The sequence below is a fragment of the Ptychodera flava genome, unplaced genomic scaffold, assembly GCF_041260155.1.
Source record: "Ptychodera flava strain L36383 unplaced genomic scaffold, AS_Pfla_20210202 Scaffold_39__1_contigs__length_1403739_pilon, whole genome shotgun sequence".
Taxonomy (NCBI): Eukaryota; Metazoa; Hemichordata; class Enteropneusta; family Ptychoderidae; genus Ptychodera; species Ptychodera flava.
This window is the reverse complement of record NW_027248361.1, coordinates 398,066-423,536: the sequence shown is the minus strand read 5'-3', so window position 1 is coordinate 423,536 and position 25,471 is coordinate 398,066. Positions and strand designations below refer to the sequence as shown.

General features: G+C 35.5%; 1 protein-coding gene and 1 long non-coding RNA gene across 2 annotated transcripts in view; one reads left to right on the top strand and one right to left on the bottom strand.

Annotated features, from left to right (window-relative positions):
* LOC139127931 (uncharacterized) overlaps positions 1 to 25,471 on the top strand; it is a 103,485-nt gene that overhangs the window by 32,060 nt on the left and 45,954 nt on the right. The window lies entirely within an intron of this gene.
* The window catches only part of LOC139127918 (glycine amidinotransferase, mitochondrial-like), a 41,945-nt gene that overhangs the window by 9,508 nt on the left and 6,966 nt on the right, over positions 1 to 25,471 (bottom strand). The window contains 4 exon segments of the mRNA XM_070693774.1: positions 149 to 286; positions 3,151 to 3,341; positions 4,392 to 4,587; positions 13,640 to 13,843. Coding sequence (XP_070549875.1) covers positions 149 to 286; positions 3,151 to 3,341; positions 4,392 to 4,587; positions 13,640 to 13,843 — 729 coding nt within the window.

Genomic DNA, 25,471 nt, shown 5'->3' with positions numbered 1-25,471 from the left:
GCTGTTTTGACCTGCTCCAAAGAAGTGTTATTGAAGAACAACACATATTTTTCAAACAAGAAAGTCACACATGTGCAGACATGATGATTGTAGCCCTTTAACATTTGGCTTGAAACCTTTAACCTTTAACCTTTTAAGGTGGACCTACCTGACTTCTTTGTACAAAGATATCACGACCAGCACGGATGAAGTCAGCTGCATCGAAACAAGGCTCAAATTCAGTCGTAACAAATTTGCCCTTGGCGGCAAGTTTATGGCGATCTTGTACATTCTCAATGGGATAATCCTGTCAACGATGAAGACAAACAAATGACAATACATAAATCAACTTTGTTTATGTATGCATCTCTCACCTTGGTAATTCATATATTTTGATTTTCGTAAATTGCTAGTAAATATCAAAGGCTAGTAGCTGACACTTTTGAACATTTTTTATTATTTTTGTTTTGTATGTAGATTTCAAGTTCCTGTTCTACGGCAAAAACATTCTGACACACCCACTATTCTGTTTGTAATTTTTCCCTCCAAAATTTAAGAACAACATTTTACCAATTTTTATGATTTTTTCTGTAATTTTTCGATAAGTTTGGACCCAACGGATAACACTTTTCATCAACTACAGTTTTTGATCAAAATTTTGGGAAAGATCTGAACAGAAATTGATTGAGTCACATTTTATAAAGGTGACATAAACTGACTTTGGCGTTTAAAGGGTGAGCATTAGAAACAAAAATGGTGAAAAACCATCAAAAGTTCAAGCTGCAGTCCCTTCAACAAAATATCTGACCTGGCGTGAATACATGTAGCTGACAATATATTGTGTGTCTGTGTACTGGAGTAGACAGTTTAAAACATGTAGGACACACAATTTTCAACATATATCTTAGTTGATATTAAATGACTATCAGTAATCTAAATATTGACTTTACAATGTTTTAATACTGACTCTGCTTCCGAATTAAAATTACATGAATAAACAAGCGACCTAGCGGCCGATATAGCTCCGCGTGTGTGTTTATGTAGAGAATAACTATTTTTGACACATGTTGATGAAAAAGGTGGAAATCTTTTATAGCTCAATACAGTGGCCAGAAAAAAGTGGCTAAAATAAGCTGCAAAAATACATGATTGAAGATTTCATCATACTTTGAATATATCACATCGAATCATCCCTAAGAACATGTCAACCAAAGCTATCTGATGAGTAGTTTTTTGAGAATAAAATTTTCTGACCAAAAATGGCAACAATTGCCCCAAAAAATAAAGATTGCAGATTTCATCATAATTTCAAAAGATCAAATTTAGATCATCTATAGAAACCTGTATACCAAATTTCAAAGGTGTTAGACCTGTACTTTTGAGAAACACATTTTTTGACCAAAAGTGGGAAAAATTGCCCCAAAAATTTAAATTGCAGATTTCATCATTATTTCAATAAATATCATTTAGTACATCTATAGAAACCTGTATACCAAATTTCAAAGCTATCAGACCAGTACTTTTTGAGTAACACATTTTTGACCAAAAATGGCAAAAATTGCCCCAAAATTACAAAATTGCAGATTTCATCATAATTTCAATAAATACCATTTAGATGATCTGTAGGAACCTGTATACCTAATTGCAAAGCTATCAGATGAGTAGTTTTGGAAATACACATTTTTTGACCAAAAATGGAAAAAATTGCCTGAAAAATACAAAATTGCAGATTTCATCATAATTTCAATAAATATCATTGAGTTCATTAGTGGGAACCTGTATAACAAATTGCAAAGCTATCAGATGAGTAGTTTTGGAAATACACATTTTTTGACCAAAAATGGCAAAAATTGCCCCAAAAATACAAAATTACAGATTTCACCAGAAATTAAATATGTATTACTTAGTTCATCTATAGAAAGCTGTATACCAAATTTCAAAGCTATCAGACGAGTAGTTTTGGAAATACACATTTTTTGACCAAAAATGGCAAAAATTGCCTCAAAAATGCAAATTTGCATATTTCTGCACAATTTGAACAAATCTTAAATACATCAACCCCAGAGACATATGTACCAAATATCAAAGCTATTTGACTGGTAGTTTTGAAGAAGAAGATTTTTAAAGATTTTTTTACCAAAAATGACAAAAATTGCCTTAAAAATACAAATATGCAAATTTCATCACGATTTGAACAAATCTGACTGAAGTCACCCTAAGTAAACTGCATATCAAATTTCAAAGCAATCAGACAAGTGGTTTCAGAGAAGAAGATTTTTTTACCAAAAAACACCAAAAATTGCCCCAAAAATACAAATATGCAAATTTCACCACGATTTGATAACACTTAAGTGTGGGCACCCCAAGTGAACTGCATATAGAATTTCAAAGCAATTGGACTTGCGGTTTCAGAGGAGAAGGCAATTGTTGATGGACGACGACGGACGACGGAAAAGCAACCTATTTGATAAGCTCCGCGTCGCTGACAGCGGAGGTAAAAAACTAGGAGCTGATATTTGTGTTTCCGGAGAATTTCAAAAAGATTCAATTTTTATATGTGCCCCACAGTCTGGAAAACTGACAGACTTCAATAAATCTTGTTGTAAAAAACAACTAAATTAAGTTTTATGATTCTGTCTGTACATGTACCTGTTCTGAATTATGATTAAAAGTTATCCACAGCAGGAAGCATCGTTTGGTTTCAGTATAATAGCTCAGTGTATGTCCTTTAGACTGGGATTATTGTATGATAAATAAATGACAACGTTTCTATGCTGCACAAAAAATATTATTACAACAGAAAACAACACTTTGACAACCAAGGGATTACAATTACCAAATATATTTGTCCTAAAAGGATTACAATAAATTATTTTCGAAAAAGGGTGTCGCATAGCTTTACTGCTTAGATTTCTAAATCTTTGGTTTGAAACAAAATTTGCTTCGAATTGATTTGATTTGATATGTCTTACATTCAAAGTCTTAAAGTATGAATTTTCAATATAAAAAACATAATTGTCTAAGCTCAAGCTTGGATTTTTTGTGTAACAGTCCCACCCCTATTTCTCTGCAGTTAGCCTCAACTATTACACAGAAAACAATAGGGTTGTTCCAATATTTGTGGGTGGAAAGGTTAAACAGATGCCCACCATTGCTCTAGGAAATACTTACATGATCATACAGCTCATCTGACATTTGTGGTTTGGGAGCGGTCGTCCACTTGGCACCACGTCTGAAGTAGTCTTTGATGATGGATCGGTAGGCGCGATACTCAAAGAAACGCGCCCTCCAGGCCATTGGGGCTTCGATAATCTCATCGCCTATGACGATTAAGAAATCCCGGGGCATTGCAGCATACATGCCTACGACAACAATAACACAGAAAATTTAAGCCCTTTAGATTCGGAAAACTTGAATTCTAATCTGCTGATCAGATATTTTAGCTGTGAAAGTAAATTTTTAATGAATGTATTAGGCCTATTTCAAAGCTTGTAATGTGTTAATTCATTATGCCACAAGGCCATTTTTTAGGGTGTGAAATTCAATTTCTACGGACATAAAGGTTTGAAAAATCTACATCATAGATTCTTTAGGGCGATTTACATGATCATTAATTTGTATTCCTTGTAATAAAAGTGGTGTGAGATATATTTAGATGCATTTTCAATAAATCATTTGCACATTTCCGTCAGCGGTGATTTCTAAATTTTCCTGTTGTCAGTGTCATCAAAAGACTATGATCTTAACAGGATGTGTCATCACGCTACTCAATAAAATACAATGTGTTGGAATTAACAGATAAGTATGGAAATAAATATTCTTGAAGGAAACGCTGTATTTAGCATTTCTCTGCTTTGATTAGCTCATTACCAATGTATCTAATTCAGATAATCTTAAATTTAATCTGCGCGAATTTTTCAAAATGATGATTTGAATTTCCTTTACCTGAACCATGAAACGAAATTACATTAAAATAACAAAAGTGAACATGTTTTTTTCCCTCAAGAGATTTTTAGTATAATTCTATGTTGCAGACAAATTCTTAGGTATTAAAGAGAGCTCAACACTTCATTGAGAAATCTTATTATCACCTAGGGTTGGTTTTGCCTTGAGGTATGTCTTGGCATGTAAAATGAACTACAAGCTCTCTGACTTGAGGAAAATATTCACATCAAATAAAAAGATGTTCTGAATCAGCATCCAAAATTTAGTCAACCCTCTTGAAAGAGAATGTTGAAACTTTGCTTGTTTGATCAAAAGTTTAAGTCTTTCAATTTGGCGGCGTGTACCACCTTAATATTGTTTTGACTGTCAAAACTTCCATATTACATTAATCTTTTGATAATATTCCTGAAAGACTAGTTCTAGTAATCTATTCCTTTGAAAGGTGGATCAAAATTTGGAGTATTTACCTGTGGAAGTAAAATCCGGAGTGGTGTATTCCTTGGAATGGTCCAGCATATCCGGACGCTGCACCACCACTCCTTCGTGTTTGAGAACATTGCAGAATTCCTCAATCTCGGCGACGGCTTTCCTCATGTGCTCAACTGGGAAAGGTTTCCCTCCATTCTTGGAATAGAAGTCCCAGTGCTTTTCGTAGGTGTTGGCCTGTAAGAAGAAAAAAATATACTACTTTGATGTTTCTTTCATGGTAAAGAAATTCATTTTATTTGTCCTCTGTATGCCATATCTATCCATTTCTGTTTTTTACCCTTTTGAGTCCTGAATTTTTCCCACCAAAACTTTAATGCAACATTTTACTAATTGTCATGAAAAAATTCATAAAAATTGGAAAACTGATACGCAAAACTTTGGTGGAAAAATTACAGCACTCAAAGGTTTAAAGTTTGCACAGCAGGCAGGAGACAGGTGAAATTGACAATTTTGGACAGATTCTGTGATCAAATTTTGTCAGACCCACGGAAGCCCCCACACGCCCTCTTTGAATTCCTTCATTCCCTAACTGCCTATCAATAACAATTTGAAAACAGCACATGTACTCTGACATTTGGACTTTCCGTTTATTCAAACACAGCTGTTTGATATGATATGACTGTACTGCTCCAGAGTACAGAGGTCAACTTCAAGATGACTGTACTGCTCCAGAGTACAGAGGTCAACTTCAAGATAGGTCACAGTATCTCACATTATCGGAGAGAGAGAAAAAATTCAAAACATTCCTGAGTGAAGATGCAGCATAGTGATGACCTTGACAGTGTTTCTGACCTGTCAATCAAACTGATGACCTTACTTGCACAGGGTGAAACCATGCACTCCAGGAGGAATGCAAACAAACGTACATGACTTACAAATACAAAGCAACATCATCCTGCTCTCTGTCATGATTTTGAACACGTTTATCAACTAACAAAAATATTTCATTATGCGTTACATTTTTACAGAAATTTTCAGGTGCAAGATTCTTACACTTTTGGTGTGATGATATATGCTATTGATTACAGTAAATTTCTGCTCTTTCAAAAAATTTATTCAACATCTTCATAAACCAATAATTAGAACTGATTAAATTACAATTTAGGAGTTGTACTAATATTTTATGCTAAAAAAGTCTTTTCGCTGCAAGAAAAACTAGACGTACATGTAATATTATCATACTGGTTTAGATATTTTTGCTAGTTCATCTGTTCTCTTGAACTTTAAATAATCTACTTGCGGTAACTGTAATCAATCTGGTGTCAAAAAACACTAATTTAGTAATTATGACTGGAATTTGAATGCCTGGTATTCATCTTATCATGAGTATCAGTGGTCTGTGGCAGTTGTGTGGGTGTATGTTTGAATATATCTACATACACATACATATATACATACCGGTATATTGATGTTTTCCTCAACTTAACGCGTTTTGTACGGGAAAGTGAAGAAACTTGCAAATAAAAAAAATAATTGATTTGTTTTCAGAACCACGCATGACAAAATTTAAACTATACTTTAAGAATCAAAGACAAGCATACAAGCTATTTGAAGCTCTTGGATTAAATAAACTCTTCATTGGCTTATCTTTCTAAAATTCAAAAATTGAAAGTTAAATTCTTCCCAATGGACTAACTAACCCTTTGAGCGCTGCAATTTTTCCCACCAAAATTATAATGTGCAACATTTTACCAACTTTGTGAATTTCTCTGTAATTTTTTTGTTTACAATTTTGGACCAAATTAACATCACATTTTATTGACTTCAGATTTTTAGCAAAATTTTTGCAAAAATTAGAAAAAAATTGACTGGTGTATATTTTGACATAGGTGACAAAAATTGACTTTGGTGCTCAAAGGGCACAAGGACGACAGCCAAATCCGTCATGTATCATTGCATAATTAGATCACATTCCTGACACAGGTCTTGACAAGTTTTCGCTATTCAATGAAAAGTAATCTGACCTCTGCATTGTCAAAAAGTCACTACTCTGTATCATTTACACTGCAGCGACACACTGCTGTTTCCTAAGGCTGACAAACTTGAGCTACACACTGACCACTGTAACCCTCAGTAACTCAAAAATGGTGGTTGTCATTTCTGTATTTCAGAAGGCCAGGTATTTGTTCAAGTTACATTATGACGCTGTGTGTACTCGTACGACTTGGCTTTTAAAGTGCAAGCAGTCCTAATTTTTTCTTGGCATTATTTCAAATGCTATGACAACTGAAACAATTGTTGTCAAAACAAACACAAGACCTGACAGAAAAAACATTCAAATTAAGCCAGGATTTTTTTCTGAGGCATGATTTAATTCAAGGACACTGTGACAATGAAAAATTCAAGTCTAGACCTCCTGTTAGTCAATGATAGTACAAGCGTATGGTGACATTTAAATAGGTCACATACATTACCAAATGTGATAAATGGAGAAGTCTACGCTATTGAGAGCAAATTGCTGGCTAATTGCAATAGACACTTAGGGCAGTAAATAATTAAAACTGATACATATATTTAGCCAACAAAATTCCTTGCATTTAACTGAACTCATAACCGGTACCGCTCATTCCACCCCAAATTCACAAACCCAACAACCTACCGAAGCTAAGTGCGAAAATCCCACAGTGAAATTTATAATGATTTGACCTTGCCAAAACATGATACATTGCTGACCCTTTGCAGTGCTGTTATTTTAACGAGCAGCAACATTTTACCATATTTTAACAATTTTTCTGAATTTTTTTGATAATTTTGAATCAAATGGACATCACATTTCATTGGCTACACAGTTTTGTATCAAAATTTTGGCAACAATCAAGAAAAAACACACTACGGCATGAAAAAACACACTACGGAATATTTTGTGATGGCAACAAAATTTGACTTTGGCGCTCAAAGGGTTAAACTGCTGACAGGTTTTGAACAACAAAGAATTTCAAAAAGAAAATCTGAATTGAAGCAGAATATCACACTTGCACTATTTGTATAGTGTAACCATGAAATAAAGCGATTATCAAAAGAGCAGTAAACTCGTGCCGGTTGTACTAGATTTTACGTCAATTGATTTATTGCAGATTAATGATAAACTGAGCTGAGCTATGAAGTTAAATGCAGTAGAGGTTGAAATTGAGCAAGACCTCATCCAGAAAGACAAATTCTTCTCCTGGGTCAAGGAATCTAAATTTGACACCAACGTGACATATCTGATTAATATGCAGTCCATCCTTGATTCACAGGGCCCCTGATGGCTCCTGAAATCCAATACACAACAAAAACAGCCGGTTATCTCCAGAATGTCTGCTGTCCCTAGAATGTCACATTCCAGCCATACTTCCCTGCATATTTAAAACGCATACCCTGATTTTACTTTTTCACTAGTATTCAGCGACATTAAATGAAATATTTAATTTTTACAAATTCTAATCTCTGAATTATGTAGTCAGCTTTGTGTACGGTGTTATTGTTCTGATAATTCGGTTGACTGGTGGAAACAGAATGAGGTTCCGTGCAGGGAAATTCAGAACTAGAAAGGGTTTATTATGTATGGAATTGCCCCGTACCATATATGGATCTAATGTCTGACAGCTAAATGTGAGATATGCCATGATACACTAGTGAGGTTGACACAGCCTCACAAATTTCAATGGATCTGACAAAATTATTTCAATTATACAGACAACATGGAGGGTTTAGTCAGCCTTGCATGTCCGTTGTCATGGCAACACACTCTGGGTCATTCACATATTTTGTTATCATCCGTTAGTGTATTAATTAATTCGGGATAATAGCTGAACCAAGACTTAAAAAAATGTAGAATTTTAAAATTCTCTCCGGACTCATGTGATCCTTTGGACGCTGCATGATTCTAGATTTTTAAAGGGAATAAAATAGTTTCCTTTGACAATGCAATTTGTCATTCAGTATGCCAAAAACGTACAAATTACTAAATTAATCTCTCTCACTCTACATAATAACATAATAATGGCCGTTTGATTAACTACATCCTCAAAGTGTTTGAGGTGTCTGGAATCGCTCTGTGATGTATTGACAAGGATTATGTGCGTTGAGCAGGCAGAGCAAATGGCGGAATCCAATTGAACTGCTTTTGTGATTGTATTCTACCTTGGTATTAAGATAGTAACCCACAACTGTAATTAGAAAGGTCTGTGTCTATTGAGACACATTCACTTTTTAGATTGATTCAGTACACCCGTCATGACTACTTTTGTGTTTAATTTCAAGACAAACGTGTAATGACTTTGAAATTCCCTATGGACATACCAACGGAATAATGTCAATTGTCATTCTACAATATGACCACACTGTATTGAAGAATCGGACAATTGGCAACTATACAGCAATATACAGCCTAGTCTGGCCTGCTTCTGGTGCACACTGACTCAGGGAGTCACCCAGTCCATTCACAACATCCAAAGCATAACAAACTGGACCAATTTATTGAATAGAAAGCAGATGAAATAAATGAGGGTCCAGTTCTAATAGTAATTTTTGAAATTTCAAAATGTTTTATTTAACAAGGGCATAGAAAACTAGGTAGTTGGACAGAGGAGTCCTTGTTTAATTGTTTTTTTATTGACTAAAGGAAAATGTGAAAAAAGTGAATGCACGGATGTTTGCTGTTCATGATAAGGGTAAAATGAAAACCCTTATATCTATCTTAACAGGGCTGATTGGTAACTTAACTTCTAAACAATTCATGTCTATAATGTCCTTACAAAAATAGAGAATCAGGAATTAAATAGGTTTTAAAATGAAAAACAACGTTTAGGTTCAGAGGAATAAAAATAAGGTTGGTTTGATTACAGGAACATCTATAAATTCTCTTTTTCTTGGCTTTCACAAAATTCAGTAATTCTGCTGCCAACTTGTCAAAGCGCAACTTGTGAGAAAAAAGGAGATTTTGGTGAGAAGATTCTTGCCAAATTTAATCACGCTTGTGAAAGCAAAATAAGCCGAAGACGTTTTATTAGTTGTTATCGGCCAATATTGTATAATTGCTGCCATCAGTAATGCAGGTTGTGTGACTGGACTGTGAGCTAATATTTGTGACTTTTATCTCAGTGACCTCCGTGACCTTATGTATTAGAAGCATTCTACATGTATTCATAGACTTATCCATACCACAAAATAAAAACAAATAAAACTGCACAACAGATAACACACATAAACAATATGTTGTAGATATGTGTTTCAGGGCATTTTCACCACAACTAGTTACACTCAACTCTTCAGACAGGAAGTGAACAAAATGTTAAAATCTTTAGAAGTCATACTAACTCTAGCTGTCATAACTTTGCTTTGGCCATAATAAGTATTCCAGCTCTCTGGCCAAACAATTATTTCACAGTTAACTTTGAACATCCTTCCTGAATTCCTTTGTTGTTTATCTCAAATTTAACATTTCCTGGTATTTATTTGACTTGTTTCCCTGTTTACATAGGGTAGTTTCAATTCCACATAGTCATTTGTTATTATTTCATCCATAGCTTTGGGGTCATCACCTTTCAAGTCAGGCTTTGAACTCTTTGACATAGCCTTTCACCCCCAACGTTTGTTGTATAGAACCTACTTTGCCTTCAAAAACAATTGGGTTGTTCCAATATTTGGTGGTGAAAGGGTTGCAGGATAATCCCAACAGGTGAAAAAAATTATAATTTTAATTTCACTTCTCCATGTCTGGATTTAGCACATCCTATATCTCAAGTAGTTTGCAATCAGTGAATTTTAATGCAAGTGAATTATGTATTTACAGAAAAGTGCCCATATCAGATTCATCTGCTAGGATATTTCTCAGACAAACAAATCACCTAATATTTATAAGGCTGCCATTCCTGTGTTAATCTATGGGGGACAATATAACTCACAATTTTCCAATTTCAAAAAATTATGCCAGTGAAAAGTTGAAATAGTTACTGCAACAGCTTTAGAATGAGTCCCTCAAGTGAGTGTTAGACAAGAAAACTATTCTAAAAGTTTGAGGATCTGAATATCTGTTCCCGAGGGGCATTGTACTTTAACCCTTTCACCACCATAGTTTGACTCGAATCCATTGTTTTCTATGATAAAGTTAGACCTGTACACAGGGAACTGGGGGTGAAAGGGTTAAATGGGCAGGTTATTTATTGGTTTTGACTACACCCACATTGTTAACCTTGATAAAGATTTCAATGGAAAACAAAGGGCTAACACCATGTAAATACTCAATGTCAACAAGGACTACTGCCAGAACAAGGGCTTGAGGACTGCCCCCTTTTAATAAAGATATCACCTCCTTCTAATCCTCTTATATTCTAAGACAAACTTAATCTCCTGGATTGAATAACAAGACTTCAAAGCTAATTTCATGAGGCCTGGCAATCACGACTTCTCTGCTTCAGGTTGGCAGCCAGGGCTGTAGGAAGTTGACTGAAATTTGCTGAACAAACTTTGAAAATATTCAAGTCGCCGATAGCAATCTTTCACACATCAACACACTTCCTATTTTAGATTCAATATTCTTCCTGTTTTCTTAATTTTGGATAGCTATTTTCCTTCTCAAACTTCACTTTTATCAGCAAGACATTTCCTCGATGCTGGCTTCAAATCATCAGTCTCTACTTTACTAAGGATGCCAAATATGTACAGATGAATAAACCAGTCATGCAGCTGGCTTAACATTTAAAGAAAGGACATTTAATCCTTTGAGAGCTGTAATATTTTCCCACCAAAACTTTGCTGCAACATTTTTCCAATTTTTATGAATTTTTCTGTAATTTTCTTGATAATTTTGGACCAAATAGACAAAACATTTCAATGGCTACAGTTTTTTAGCAAAGTTTTTTTTATTAAAACCTGGGTAAATTTTATAAAGGCAACAAAAATTGACTTTAGCGTTCAAAGGGTTAATAGACAGGAAATATTTCCCCTTGTATTTGACCTGCGTGCAGAAAATTTGCGTTGTCATGGGGCAGTATATTTCAAGATCTGAACTGTGTTTATACATTAAATTTATCATACAACATATACCAAATATTGAAATGTGTAAATTCTTCTTCTCTTCAAGTTGGTGATTTAAAATGACAAGCCTCACAGTTCCTGGGTGTTATTTGTAGTAATTTTGTATTATTTGAAGCTAAATGTATAATTTGAAGCTAAATGCTAGGATCAGGCCTTTGAAATGTGTGGAAAATGCAATTAAAAATATCATTTTTAGCTTCCCTCTCCCAGTCAAAAGTCCAAATTTGCCACCAAAAAAGCACAAACTCGGGGTTATGAGAGGACAAATCGTGGCGTTTAATGAGAGAAAAATTAACAGCTTCACCAAGTCTGATATGGTATGGCACAGATTACAGTAGACTACTATCATACCAGACCATGATATCATTTGATCATGATGGAATTTGACATATTTCAAAACAAGACCGCAAAAAAATAGTCCCTTAGTTCCTCTATTGAAGATATGAGAGTGCACCAAAGGGACGGATATTCTGATATTCTTACAGCTTGAGTTAATTCTGCAGCTCAGTTTTGTTAATTCCTATTGAGGTTTGTGGCGTAAACATTATTGTTTCTGTGAAAAATCGAACGTTGTGAAAAGTTTTCAGGTTTGAAATTTAAGATGGACGATAAAGTCAGAGAATTTGATGGTGGTGGTGTAACAGTTGAAGAGAGAGAGAGTCTGCAAACTCCTTCCCAGACCAATAAACGACATTAAGAAAGTCAATTTTATGGTTTTTAACCTCCCTAGTGTCTGAGATGAGAAAAGGACCCAGGGGGTACAATAAATATTGATCATTGGATGAGTTTAATTGCAATATTATTGTCAATTGACAAAGGAACTTCAGTTTATAGTATATGCTGCTAATAATTTGGTCAATTAATTAAAAACATGAAATATAGTAACGAGCTTGCCATTTTACTATATACTCATTGGGGATTAAATGTCCCGTTTTGAATTGAAAAGGGTATTGATGAATTGTTTTTTATGAATAGTACGAGGTTAGCATAAGCCTTTCAAATCGATGTGAGCTGTTTGATGCCAAAAAGAACAAATGTTGTAAAAATTTTATCACTTTTTTTCCGTCACACTTCAACAGGACATTTTGTTTTACAGCTTGAAACCACCAAAATCCAGTTCAGGTATTTTGTATAAAAATGAGAGACAATAAAAATAACTAAAATAACGTTATCTCAAGCAAAGTAAGTGTGTTCGACTATTGACTTTGCACATTCATCACAATCTTGATATACAAACAAACTGTTCTGCAAAAGCTATTAAAATCAGTAAAAATGCTGAGAAAGTGTGAGAATATAATTTCATTTTGACATGTACAGTTTCAGGCAGCTGCATCATTCAGGATCTTTTTAGAGTAATTCCTGTTTCTTTTTAACCCTTTGAGCGCTGTAATTTTTCCCGCCAAATTTTAGTGCAACATTTTACCTATTGTTATTAATTTTTCTGTAATTTTTTGTGAAATTTTGGACCAAACAGTGATAAGATTTCATTGGTTACAGGTTTTGATTAAAATTTTGGAGAATATCAGACAAAAACACTAAATGACTTTGGCACTCAAAAGGGTTAAAGCATGCGTGATATGCATGGCCGAAGGCAAACTACATTCCATATGATGAGCAACTGCTAGCAATAATGAAGGTATAATTGCTGAGTGCGTTAATTATAGGGGTGGCATCAACCTTGTATGGAGTTTTTGTCAATTAAAGGCTGTCTATATACCAAAGGAAATCTTACTGGGTTTCCCTATATGGCTTTAGAACATGCAGGCATCATCTGTCTTCTGTCCTGCCTGCAAGCTTTCAGAAAACCATGGAATTGCAGCATTCAATGTTATCCCAGCCTTAGCATTCAAAATATTGTCTTTCCTTGAAGTACAGTATTTTTCGTATCAAACTCTTCCTTCACAAATATGTTTGTTTTGTTTGTTTTTTTCACAAGTGTTCCTAACAGTGTGTATTTCACTTCAGCTCCATTAAAAAACATTCAAAATTTTTTATTTTTATCGTTTAATATTTCATTTCAAATATACTACTTTCCTAGAGTGTTTTTGCTTAGGTTAGAGCAGTGATGAAGCTATAGATTTATGTAGCCTATACCATTTCTGCTGCCCCTCTAATATGGCTGCATTGATATTGCAGCTGTGAGATGGAGGCCAAAAGTGCCTTGTGACGTCATGAATATAATAACATCCTAGGAATGACAAACACTTACCTTGACTTCAGTGGTGAAAGGCGGTACATGGGCACCCTCAACTCGTCCAACAATAATCTCTTCCAGTGGATCCCATTCATTACAAGACCAAACGGGGCTTTCCTTGGGGGCCTCTTCAGCCTGTACATCTTGGGGAGCAACTTGGCCACGGCTACTTTTAGTGGTACTTACACAAGCTAGACGGTTTCTCAGTGGGCGCAAGAACTGCAAGAAATGTGAAAATGAACTATTTTTTCAGTATTCTTTATATTTGACTCTTTAGTATAGCCAAAACCTGTAGAATGCACCTCTGGGACAGACCTTTGATTCGCAATGTTTTCATTAGTTTTTTTGGTCTACTTTTAGGGGGTCATCTTGAAGCTCATGCAATAAGTCAAGTTTCCACCACCTTACTTTATTGAAAATTGAAAAGTTAATTTTGCCCCATTGATAGCGTTAATATGGCCATGGCAGCCTCATTGAATTTCAAAAAAAATTTTTCAATACGCTGCAATTTGTTTCTCTTTTGCCAAATTTTGCATAATGACCCCCAATTCTCAGATGACATAACATGCATTAAGCAGTACTACAAAAACAAATGACCCAATATTTACCAATATTTGAAATTTGAAATGGCCCCATCCCAGTGTTATCTCCCTGAGGAAAAATAAAGTTCCTAATTTTCACAAAACTAAGACACTGAAAACTATATATTTACTTGAGTAACATTTAATCTTCAAAATAAGCATCTGAAAGTGGTAGGCAAAAATGATATTGTACAAGTTTTGAGAGTTTGAATATCTGTTGCTCGAAGCGCATCCTTCCTCAATATCTGTAATTTTCATTATGTTGACATTATGAAGACCTGCTGATCTCCTTTCACCCAATACTAACTTGTTTTGTTATCCCAAGCGAAGTTGTCACAACAACTTAGGAAAATCCAATTCAAACTAGTGGACAACTTTGTAGTTCTATGCCCTTTACTGCTTAAGATTTGCCGTTTCATTTTGTGCTTTTATTTTATAACTTTGTCAGTGTTTCCGTTCTTCTTTTTGCAATAAAGCCTCCTCTTTCCCTCAACTTAGCGGTGGTGTGTTCACAAATTGAATTTTTTGTTCACAAAGTAAACATTCAAGACTTGTCAGCAATCTCAGGAAATAGTGGGCATGAAACTTGATAGAATAATAAATCTAAATTTCTGCCGGTTTCATTTCATTGTAAAAAAGCCAAATTGGGTGAAATTTTGCAAAATTAGTATAAACTGCTCCCACAATATAGTAGACAGTAAAAAAGACAGTTGAGCTAGACCTATTTGACTGAAGTCATATGGGATTATACAAAAATTAATTAGATAATTGCTAAGTAACACAATTATATCTGTATTTTTGAAGTTTATAGCTAGAATTGCAATAGCAAGATATTATCATGTGGTTTTACATCATTTTGCAACATGTGCCCATTCCTTGAACTCTGCATGGCAAGTCAATATTTGCATGACAAGGAGAAGGCCACACTCTGGCAGGTTAAGTGCTTCTGAACAGATATATCATTTACTCAGTGGTTTACAAACAGAGATTGAGATAATGGGGGGATGGGGGGGCATTCTTTCCCCATTGCCCCAATCCTCTATTACAGCACCCAGTGCCCTTGAACATGTTTTAGACATTCTGTAACATGAAATGGTGAAAGCAAATAGAAGGTTAACAGGTTGGACCATGTACAGGTAGACAGGTGGATAATTGCAAGGTCACTTTCTAATCCTTTGAGTGCTGTAATCTTTCCCGCCAAAATTCTAGTGCAACATTTTACCATTTTTTATGACTTTTCTGTACTTTTTTGAAAAATTTTGACTGAAATTAATAATACTCTTCATTGACTATAATTTTTGAACAAAATTTAGGAAAAGTGAAAAAATTATCTGAATTTGAAAAGAAAATTTTGTTTCTGATATTTTTTACAGCCGCACAAAGGTTGAATTTAACACTGGCAAAGGGTTAATCAAAGGCCAGCACAGTGCACCTTGATCAACAGAATTTTGTACTGTTTGTCATCAAAACTTTATGATGAATGCTTATGAGAATTACTGCATGATGTTCACTGTTCCAAAGTTTACAGGATATTTAACCCTTTGAGTGCCGAATTCAATTTTTTTCCGCCTTTCTAAAACATACTGTCATCAATTTTTTTTCAGATTTTTGCCAAAATTTTGACAAGAACTACGACGTCTATTTGATCCAAAATCATCAAAGAATTACATGAAAATTCATAAAATTTTGTAAAATGTTGCACTAAAATTTTGTTGGGAAAAATTACAGCACTCAAAGGGTTACCGTAAGTCCTTTTCGGAGAAAAAAACAAAACAATGGTCCTGTACAACAATGAGTTTATATTTGCTGAAATCCAGCCTCTACTTTTTAAACAAATATAGTTTCTCACAAAAGTTCCTTGGGAGGTGTTGTAAAGTGGGGATGTTTGTACTTAACCTGGCCAGCCACCAGGAACATATGTCATTTTGGTTCTATAGGGACACTCCGTGGGGCAGTGGTTAAGGTACCAGAGTCTAACTATCAGAGAATGGTGAGTTTGAGACCTGCTCGGTCCAGAGTTACGAACTCACTGTCGGAGAATGGGGAGTTCAAGACCTGGTATGTCCAGAGAAACAGGATGGTGAGTTCAAGACTCCAGCACAGTGTTGTGCCTTTAAGTAAGGCAAGTTACTCCTCATTGCGCCATTTGGTAGTGGGTTATGGGTACCTCATGCTGTAATTGGGTGTTTGCCCCTTGGATGGTGGATTGAATAAAATATTCAATACATCCACCCATGGTTCCCGGTTTGGTTTTGCCAATTTTTTTTTTGCTGAGAACCATCTTTATTTTGCTGTAATTAGGTCAGACAGAGTTTGGAATAATAATACGACTCTGATTGAAAAAGGAAGCAGGATCACCAAATAAATTTTGATGGTGGTTTTAGACAGTGTAAATACAAGGGTAAAAAAAACTGCATCTGACAATTAACCCTTTGAGTGCCACAGTCAATTTTGTCACCTTTTCAGAGTTTTGCAAAAAATTTTGATAAAAAACTGTACCCATTGAAATATGATGTCTATTTGCTCCAAAATTATCTAAACAATTATAGAAAAATTTATAAAAATTAGTAAAATGTTGCACTAAATTTTGGTGGGAAAAATTACAGCACTCAAAGGGTTAAAGCCATCAGGAACAATGTTAAAATAATAACTTGGATTATGATTGAATTAACTTTAGCACTCTAGCAGAGTACGCCTATCCATGCCAGACACCAGGTGTCACCATTAAAACGTAGTTCACGACGACCTCAGTGTTCTTGTAATTTTCTGTTCTCTATCTTTCTAAACGATGTCACATACTGATCAAGCTCCAGAGACATAGGAAAAGCTTTCTTACAATACACTTCTACGGTACTTTGAATTGCTTTAGTTAACATCTTAAAAAACTACTGGCTCTGTTTGCCAGCAAACAAAGAAAGATAAAGCACTATCTATTGCGGTGATGTCAGTGTCTCAGGGAGCTTAATGTTAATGCTGAAAGAATGTTTACAACATTTAACCCCTTGTGCGCCAAAGTGGATTTTGTCACTTTCATAAAGTATACCCAAGTAATGGTTTTTTTCAGAATTTTGCCGACATTTTTGATAAAGAACTGTAGCAATGAAATGTAATGTGCATTTGGTCCAAAATTATCAAAAAATACACAGAAAAATTCATAAAAATTGGTAAAATGTAGCACAAAAATTTTGGCGGGAAAAATTACAATACACAAAGGGTTAAGGCTATGTACAAATACAGTAGTATGACTGTTCATGAAAATGTTTTTCGGTAGTTTGGAAATGTTTTTGAAAGGTTGAACAGTTGATAGCCAGCAATTCTACAGAGCAATGTTCACTAACTCACCGTCATTACGTCTTTGCTCAAGTTGCTAAATTGAATTTCACAATAAACAAATTTGTTGGAAACAATACTTTCATAAATGTTTGAGTCTATCCTGTGAAATATTGCACTGCTGATCAAACTATTTATGACTACATTAATATTTATGAATAATTGTTTATCTGATCAACAATATTGAAATGTTTTTTCCTCTTTATGAAAATTCAAACAATGCAAAAGATTTTTTACATTTTTGCCTTTGTAGTCCTTTCCATGAATTGACCTAAATAACCCCTATTCACTGGGATATGTCCAAAACCACCACTGATAACAATAGATTTAGGCCAAACCATTGTGGTGAAAGGGTTGAAATAAATAATTTACGATGGGTGAATCAGTACAAAGCAGACTATAGACAGTCAGATAATGATCTTCCAGTATTGAAATGCAGCAGACGATTTCATAGAACAAGTCAAGACACATTTGTGGTAAGACAACAATAGTCTTGAAGATGCTTGTCTACCAGTAAACAATTACTAGGTATATTCTTTTCAACTGTGGTTTGACGTCTCCATTCCATAGCTAAGCAGCATTTTAACCCTTTGAGCACCAAAGTCAACTTTTGTTGCCTTTATAAAATACACCCTGGTCAACTTTTTTCAGATTTTTGCCAAAAATTTGATATAAAATTGTAGCCGATGTCCATTTGGTCCAAAATTACAAACAAAAAATACTGAAACATTCATATAACTTGGCAAAATGTTGAGCTAAAATTTTGATGTGAAAACAGAAATCATGGCACTCAGTCAAATGGTTAAAGGGTTACAAATACCATCAACAAAACTGCCGATGAAAGCCGGTGACAAAGGGAAAGATTTAATGGCCAAAAGTGTCAATAGATTTCACCTTAATAGGCTACTTGAAGTCAAAGCTTTAAGATACTTTGCTCAAAAGAAAAATTCAACACAGTTTCTTCCATGGTGAAGATGAAACAGTCAAAGGTCAGCTTGAACATTTTGGAAAAAGAGAAACAAATTTGAATTCAAGGTGATTACCATTTCTACGCTGACTGTAGACTCAATGGAGAAAATCTGGTTTGATTTTGCAAAATTTAAAATGCTTACAGTGCCCTGTGTAACAGCTCATGTGGAAAAATTCAGGATATATCTATTTATCAGAAAAAATTACCAAAGTATAACATGACTTTTCTATGGTAGTTTCAGAATGAGTCAAGGAATTGCATAAATTTTTGACTCCCAAGTATGCGTATGGAGACAAGCGCATTCACTGCTTGAATAAATATTGTCGTTTTGTGTGATAGCAAACAGACATCACACTCCGGGCCTTACTTATTGACTCTCATATTGTCAGGTGCTGCTATTGAAAAGATTTTTTTAGTGCTAACATGTCACTGATTGCAAGACTGTTGACCACAAATTTTTACAAATGTTAGATTAGATAATATTGTTGACATAATTCCTTTGAGAGCCAAAAGTCATTTTTTTTTGTCTTTATAGAATATACCATAGTTCATTTATTTCAGATTTTTGCCAAAATTTTAATTTAAAACTGTAGCCAATGATATGAGATGTCCTTTTGGTCCAAAATTATACAAAAAATTACAGAAAAATTCATAACATTTGGTAAAATGTTGCACTCAAATTTTGGTGGTAAAAATTACAGCACCCAAAGGGTTAAAGCTGAACACATTCGCAAACTAACTCTGGTTTAATACATATTTCAGATTTTTGTATCAGGCAACTCGTTGAAAATTCAAAATGTTCTTACTCTAACACAAAAAGTTGTAGAAATTGTAACAGTTCAGAGACACATTATTGTTAGAATGCCAGGCTTTTGAAGCTTATGATACTTAAATAGAATTAATTTTTTTTCCAATACGATATTGAGAGAAATTAGACAAGAACTGAAGATATTCTGTCGGTTTGATAATTTGATTATTAGAGAATCTGTTTTATAAAGCTGTGCTGTTCAAATTGGCAAGCCAAAACCATTTGAGGGCTGCAATGTGGAGTGTTTTTCAATATTGGGACTTTTTGAGTTTTTGGAAAATTTCTGAAGTCTCTTCGCATCAGCCCGGCACCAACTGCAACACATATAGTTTCCCCAGCCACAGCAAACATGTAAAAATCGTCTTTTAAGACGCACATTTATTTCATTAGATCACAATTGTTCAGTAGTGTCCTCTTCAGACAGTTATTTACAGTCCATTGATACCTCTATTGTTTACATCCAGATACTGACTGGGATGAGATTTCAATGAAGGACTCAGAGCTATTACATCATGCAGTGGTTGCTGTACTGCGCCAGTAAACCCCCTCCCCCACCCCCACCCCTCAAACCAAGCACTGTCTACAATAATTGCTTATTTAAAAATACTGCATATAATGTGATGAAACAGTATGATAAGTAAAACTATAACTGCAGTACACAGCTGTAACAGTTTAAAACCAAACCTTCAAAGAGACTTTATCCTTTCACCTTTGTTATTTGCTTCCCATTCTATTGTAAAGATCACTATACAGGCCAGTAGGAGTGCAGCAGTTGAATTAGAATGCCAGTAATGTACACTCTAAGCTGTCTTTGGGAGAGACAAAAGACACAATTCTAACTTTTATAGCACTTTCCTGGCATACACCACCACAGAAAATCAGTTAGTCATCCACAGGTCGGTTGTATTTGACAACTGCCTCCCATCAATAAACAACATTCATTTATCAAGGGCTTTATTCAGTGAAGTGTGAATGAGCCAAGTACCTTGTAAATCATGAACTACTGTCAAATTCAACCCCAATCCCTCTCCAATCCCTTACCTTCACTGTCAAAACTTGCTTTAATCTCAATTTGCTGTACATGGATCACCATGCCTCCATTTGTGAGAAACATGTTGTCACACACAAGAATCATATTTGAAATTTTTTTAAAATGGGGAAGAGAATACAAAACTTTGCTGACAGCGTTTGGAACAACACTGAAATGCATGACTGCCGCAAGGCATATTCCACTTCCTACCGTACGGTACGCTTCTCTACTTTATGAAATTCTATGCCAGGCGTCAGAAAATTGACCGCCTTTCTACAAATTTTGACAGCGTATCTAATCAACAATTTTCTCATAAAAGTAGGGCCGGCACAGCACCTGTATGGCCCCTCATGGTCATGTGTTTGAAAAATGTTTGAATACCCTGCCTCCCTATGGACTTTTTTCCAAATCTAATATTCTGGCACTGTGTATGTGTGTTGTACCCTTGATTACCCATCACAACAAAAGTACAGAAAAACACAGCATAGAGAATTCTAGCTTCATAGATCAAAGCACAAAAGCACAAACATAAACAAAAGAAGCATTCGAAATGTGGTCAAGCATATCTGGAAAATTGCCAGCAATGGCCACCAGTCTGTGTGTGTGTGCGTGTGTTGAATAACAAAGTATAGCAAGGACTTTGACAATGATACGACATTAGAACACTGCTGTTCAGTGTGCCCTGGAGGGATGGACCATTATACTTTGGGAGGGGTGGACAATATCCAAATTTTAGCTTGTTCCAAGATTTGACATTTCTATTTGAGTCTACATATTTTTGCTCCCAGAATTCCATACTTATCTCAGCTGACAGTCGTGTGAGCATATTTGCAAAGCTGCACTAAATCACTTTCACTATTTTGGCGGTTCAGAATTTTCTATATTTGACCACCCCTGAGATCAAATGGTTGATCCCTAACTCAGTCTGATGACCTACTCACTGAACTGAAGAGTATTTTTTTGGATTCAAGAATATTTCACACAATCTGATAAAAGAGTCCACACAAAAGGAGAGTTGGAGAAATCATCGGCATTCAGAAGTCTGAAAAAGGCAGGCCATACAACTCTTTTTTTGTGACTGACATCATTTTATTAGAGTCACCTTTGCACCACCAGACTGATAAAATCCCAGGACAGTAGAAACAGCAATCGATGTCAATGTCACCTTGATCTTTCAAGTCACGCTGGGGATTCAAAAATCAGTTGTATCGAATTTGCCAAATGCCCAACCTCCTGGGATAAGATATTCATGAAAATCCCAACACTGGGACACTGACAAACTCCCCCACGCCACAATGCTGTACGAAGCTACATCGGTAAAACTGACTTTGGGACAGGAGGAAATGAGATAAATTGCCCCATCTCCTTTTGGCTCATTTTCATGGCAAATCAATCTGATTTCCCACATTTGCCCTGCATTGCCTGATACAGTGCCTCCACCCCCAACCCCCCTCCAAACCATTACATTGACCAATCCATCGAGCACAGCAGTCGATCCATTTTGCACATGCCGCTCCATTCAAATTTCAATATTATTACATGCCTAATGTACATCGAGTGTCGCATGTTCCATAACATTCAATGGTAACTTGTTGATGACGTGGCGGCAGCATTGTCATCATCCGACTGAAAGTGAGCTGGAACTATTTTCAGCTTGACAATTTTTGAATTTCAAAATGATCAACTTATATGTTTCACATCAGAAATACTTTTTTTACAATATTTGTATGCATAAAAAATTTGATAAACCGCATAACAGTGATTAAGATATATCAATACAGGGAAAGACACTTATCTTTTTATCCACTTGCCTTCGGGCAAGTGGGGGGTTCGGTTCACTTGCCCGAATTGGAAAACCACTTGCCCAGTATAATTTACGTGTTTGAAAAAAGCTAAAACATTGGTTTTTTCATTTCACACACTTTATTTTGAAAATTATCATGTTATCATGAGAAAATGTCAGACATTTTCATAGGGTTCTCCTCACACTTCTAAGAGTGCTGGATGGCTCATTTATATTAAATTAATTATCAAAGCCCCACTAGCAGTATCATATAGCATTCTTTATGTGATTTTACTTCTGAACTAAAACAAGATTTTGGGAATGTGCTCTTTGAGGGGTTGGAATACAAGTATTTTTAACTGCCCAGTGAGACTGCATGTGCAATTTTGAACAAGAAAAATAATGTGTGCCCAAACGTAAAATGGCACCCAATGCAAATATAGCAAAAACAGTGTACACGTGTACATATATGCATTTGAATATTCACGGAAACAACAGAGTAGTCCAATGTAATGCATAGTGTTGAATGTTTTCAACTGGGAGTTGTAGTATGGTGGGAAATCAAAATAATGGTTAAAATGTAAATTTACTTGTCCAATTTTTCACTAAAGAATGTTTTGTAAAGCTGCAAAAGACTATATCCTATTAATGGGTAGAATTTAAAGAAAACCAGAAAAAATAGGAAGCCTTTTTAGGTCAACAAATTTCAAGATTTACAGCTAGTGGGGCTTTCATATCCATAGAAAAATTCTAACAGTTCATATGTTTGTATGTTTACTTTCCTAGGTCTTAATGTACAAATAATAACAGCCATTTTAATTGTACCTTCAAAGTATTTTTGCAGTTAAAAGTTTTAACTTATATATACAGAAAGAAAAAAATCTGCAGCTATAAAGGAATGTTTTGAAGCTTCTGAAAAATAATGTACTTCTTTTTCATGTTTTTACTGCGCTGACATCATACATAAGCCCTATGAAGTTTGGATTACCATTGCACTATACCAGTATCCTATGTTTTTCTAATAACCTAGGTGGTCTTTTTAATGCTCATGCGCAGACTAAATAGAATTTAAACCAACAACCTAGGGCGTCGGTGGTTTTCTATGTGTCTTGCAAGATGAATTTCTCGATGTCAAACTCGCTCCAATTGCTTCTTGACAGTCATTTTAGAATGGGAAAATTCTCAAACAGAGAGGTTGGTCGCCACGGACAAGTAACTTTTAGCTTATTGACCTGAAAATTAAGTCAGTGTTCATTGAAAATTCAAAGACTGGACCCGTTGATACCAAAGCTTGCTCATGACTTTCATTGCATGCGGTCTTGCCACGATGCCATCACTGTCACTTAACAAGTTAACATTGAAGAGTACGTTTTAGTAAAACTCCCTTTTTTGTGGTGATTTTCACCACTGGACTTTATTTTTACATCATTATAAACGTTCATACAAAGCCCAAAACCGCTGTGTGTTTCTTTTTTTGACCGTATCAACATATTGTGAGACACCGTAACCTCACAGTCAATGCAATGAACTTTGGTGAACGTACGCTCCACCAGCTGAACAGCTTTTTCATATGCAAAATCAGCGTACGGTATTCAACCGGTGGTATTGTTTGAACTGCATTTATTGAAAGCGATTACATGATTCTTTTCATCAACTCTTCATGCAATTTTATGAAAAATCTTATGGAAATGTTCACAATGACATAACATGAAAATTTTTTGTTGTTTAAGTCCGTGTTCCCTCACCAGAAAATCGCTCTCGTGAATTCGATTTCTAGGTATTATTTTTTTCACTTGTCCCGTCGGGCAAGTGGCATCGGAGGTTCACTTGCCCGAACGCGACTTTCACTTGCCCCGGGCAATCGGACAACCCTTAGTGTCTTTCCCTGCAATATGGTGTTCAATGGTGAAAGTCGCTTTTTTTTCAGCAGATTTTCGCGTAACATTGGACTAAAGCATGTGATTGTCGGTTGTATGTAAACCCAAATATTTGGGTGAAAACCATGTACGACAGGCATGTAATAAAAACTTTACAGCTCCAACAAGGTACTATGTACCCTCGAGGCAGGAGACCATTTGCCTTCCTCACATTGAGCAAATGGTCACGTACCCTTGACAGATAGTCCCATGTTTAGGCTTTAATTATCCCTTGAGCGCCAAAGTCAGTTTTATTGCCTTTACAAAACATATCTGGGTCCCAGTCAACTTTTTCAGATTTTTGCCAAAATTTTGATAAAAACCCATAGCCAATGAAATGTGATGTCCATTTGGTCCAAAATTATCAAAAATATAACAGGAAAATTCATAAAAATTGGTAAAATGTTGATATATCATTGAAACTGAGAACTAAAAGAGACTTTCATAATTTGGGAAAAAAATCCTTTAAATTATCCAGAATTCTATGAACAGTGGAATATTTTGGACTTTGTACCAGAAGACGGATCTTACCCACCACTAACTAGTATCACTTTAAAACATGCTAACTTCATCAATATATGTACGGAAACCAGACATACCGTCTCAATTGCAGGGTTGCCAACACTGTCAGGTATTACTATATTGTCCAGTGGTAGTATCAGTCGATCGTAGAGGAAATCAACTTTGCAAAAGCTGAAACATGGTCTGGAAGGAGGTCAGGACAATGGTTCTGGACAACGTTTCAACTTTCCATGAATGATTTATTTGTCATTGACTGATATTACAGCATGGACGATAATGATGCCTGACAGTGTAGGCACACCTCAACTTTGTATGTCTTATTCTTGTACTGCCAACGGTTCAACGAAAACCACTGTAACGGAACAGGTTTACAACTTGATTGTTCACAGAAAACTAATCGTTATCCTCCAGGTATGTAAGGGTAGCTCAAACCCCTAACTGGGACTGCCAACTGGGACTCCCAGTTGGCTCAAAATGCACTCTGGGACCGGTCCCAGTTGGCTTTTAGGACCGGTCCCAGTTGCCTTCCAGGACTGGTTCCGTTTGGCTTCCAGGACCATGCAGTCCCAGTCCCAGTTGGCTTCAAAATTAACTCTGGGACCGGCCCTGATTGGCCTCCAGGATCAGTCCAAGTACACTTCAGGGACACATCCAATTGTAAACTGGGACCACTATGAAAAAACCTAGTTACTGGTACTTCATACTAACAATCAGTGTTAATGTTTTCATCTTTTTACTCTGCCATAATTATACCGGTAGGTATACGCCTCATTTAATAGATCCCAACTAAGGCCAAAGTAATTTGTTTTGCATCTGTGTGCACATACTAGGGTTTTTTCTACTGCCAATGGTTTGAATAGGATTTTACTGAGTAGCTTTCCTGCCTACAATACTTTGTTTACAAAAT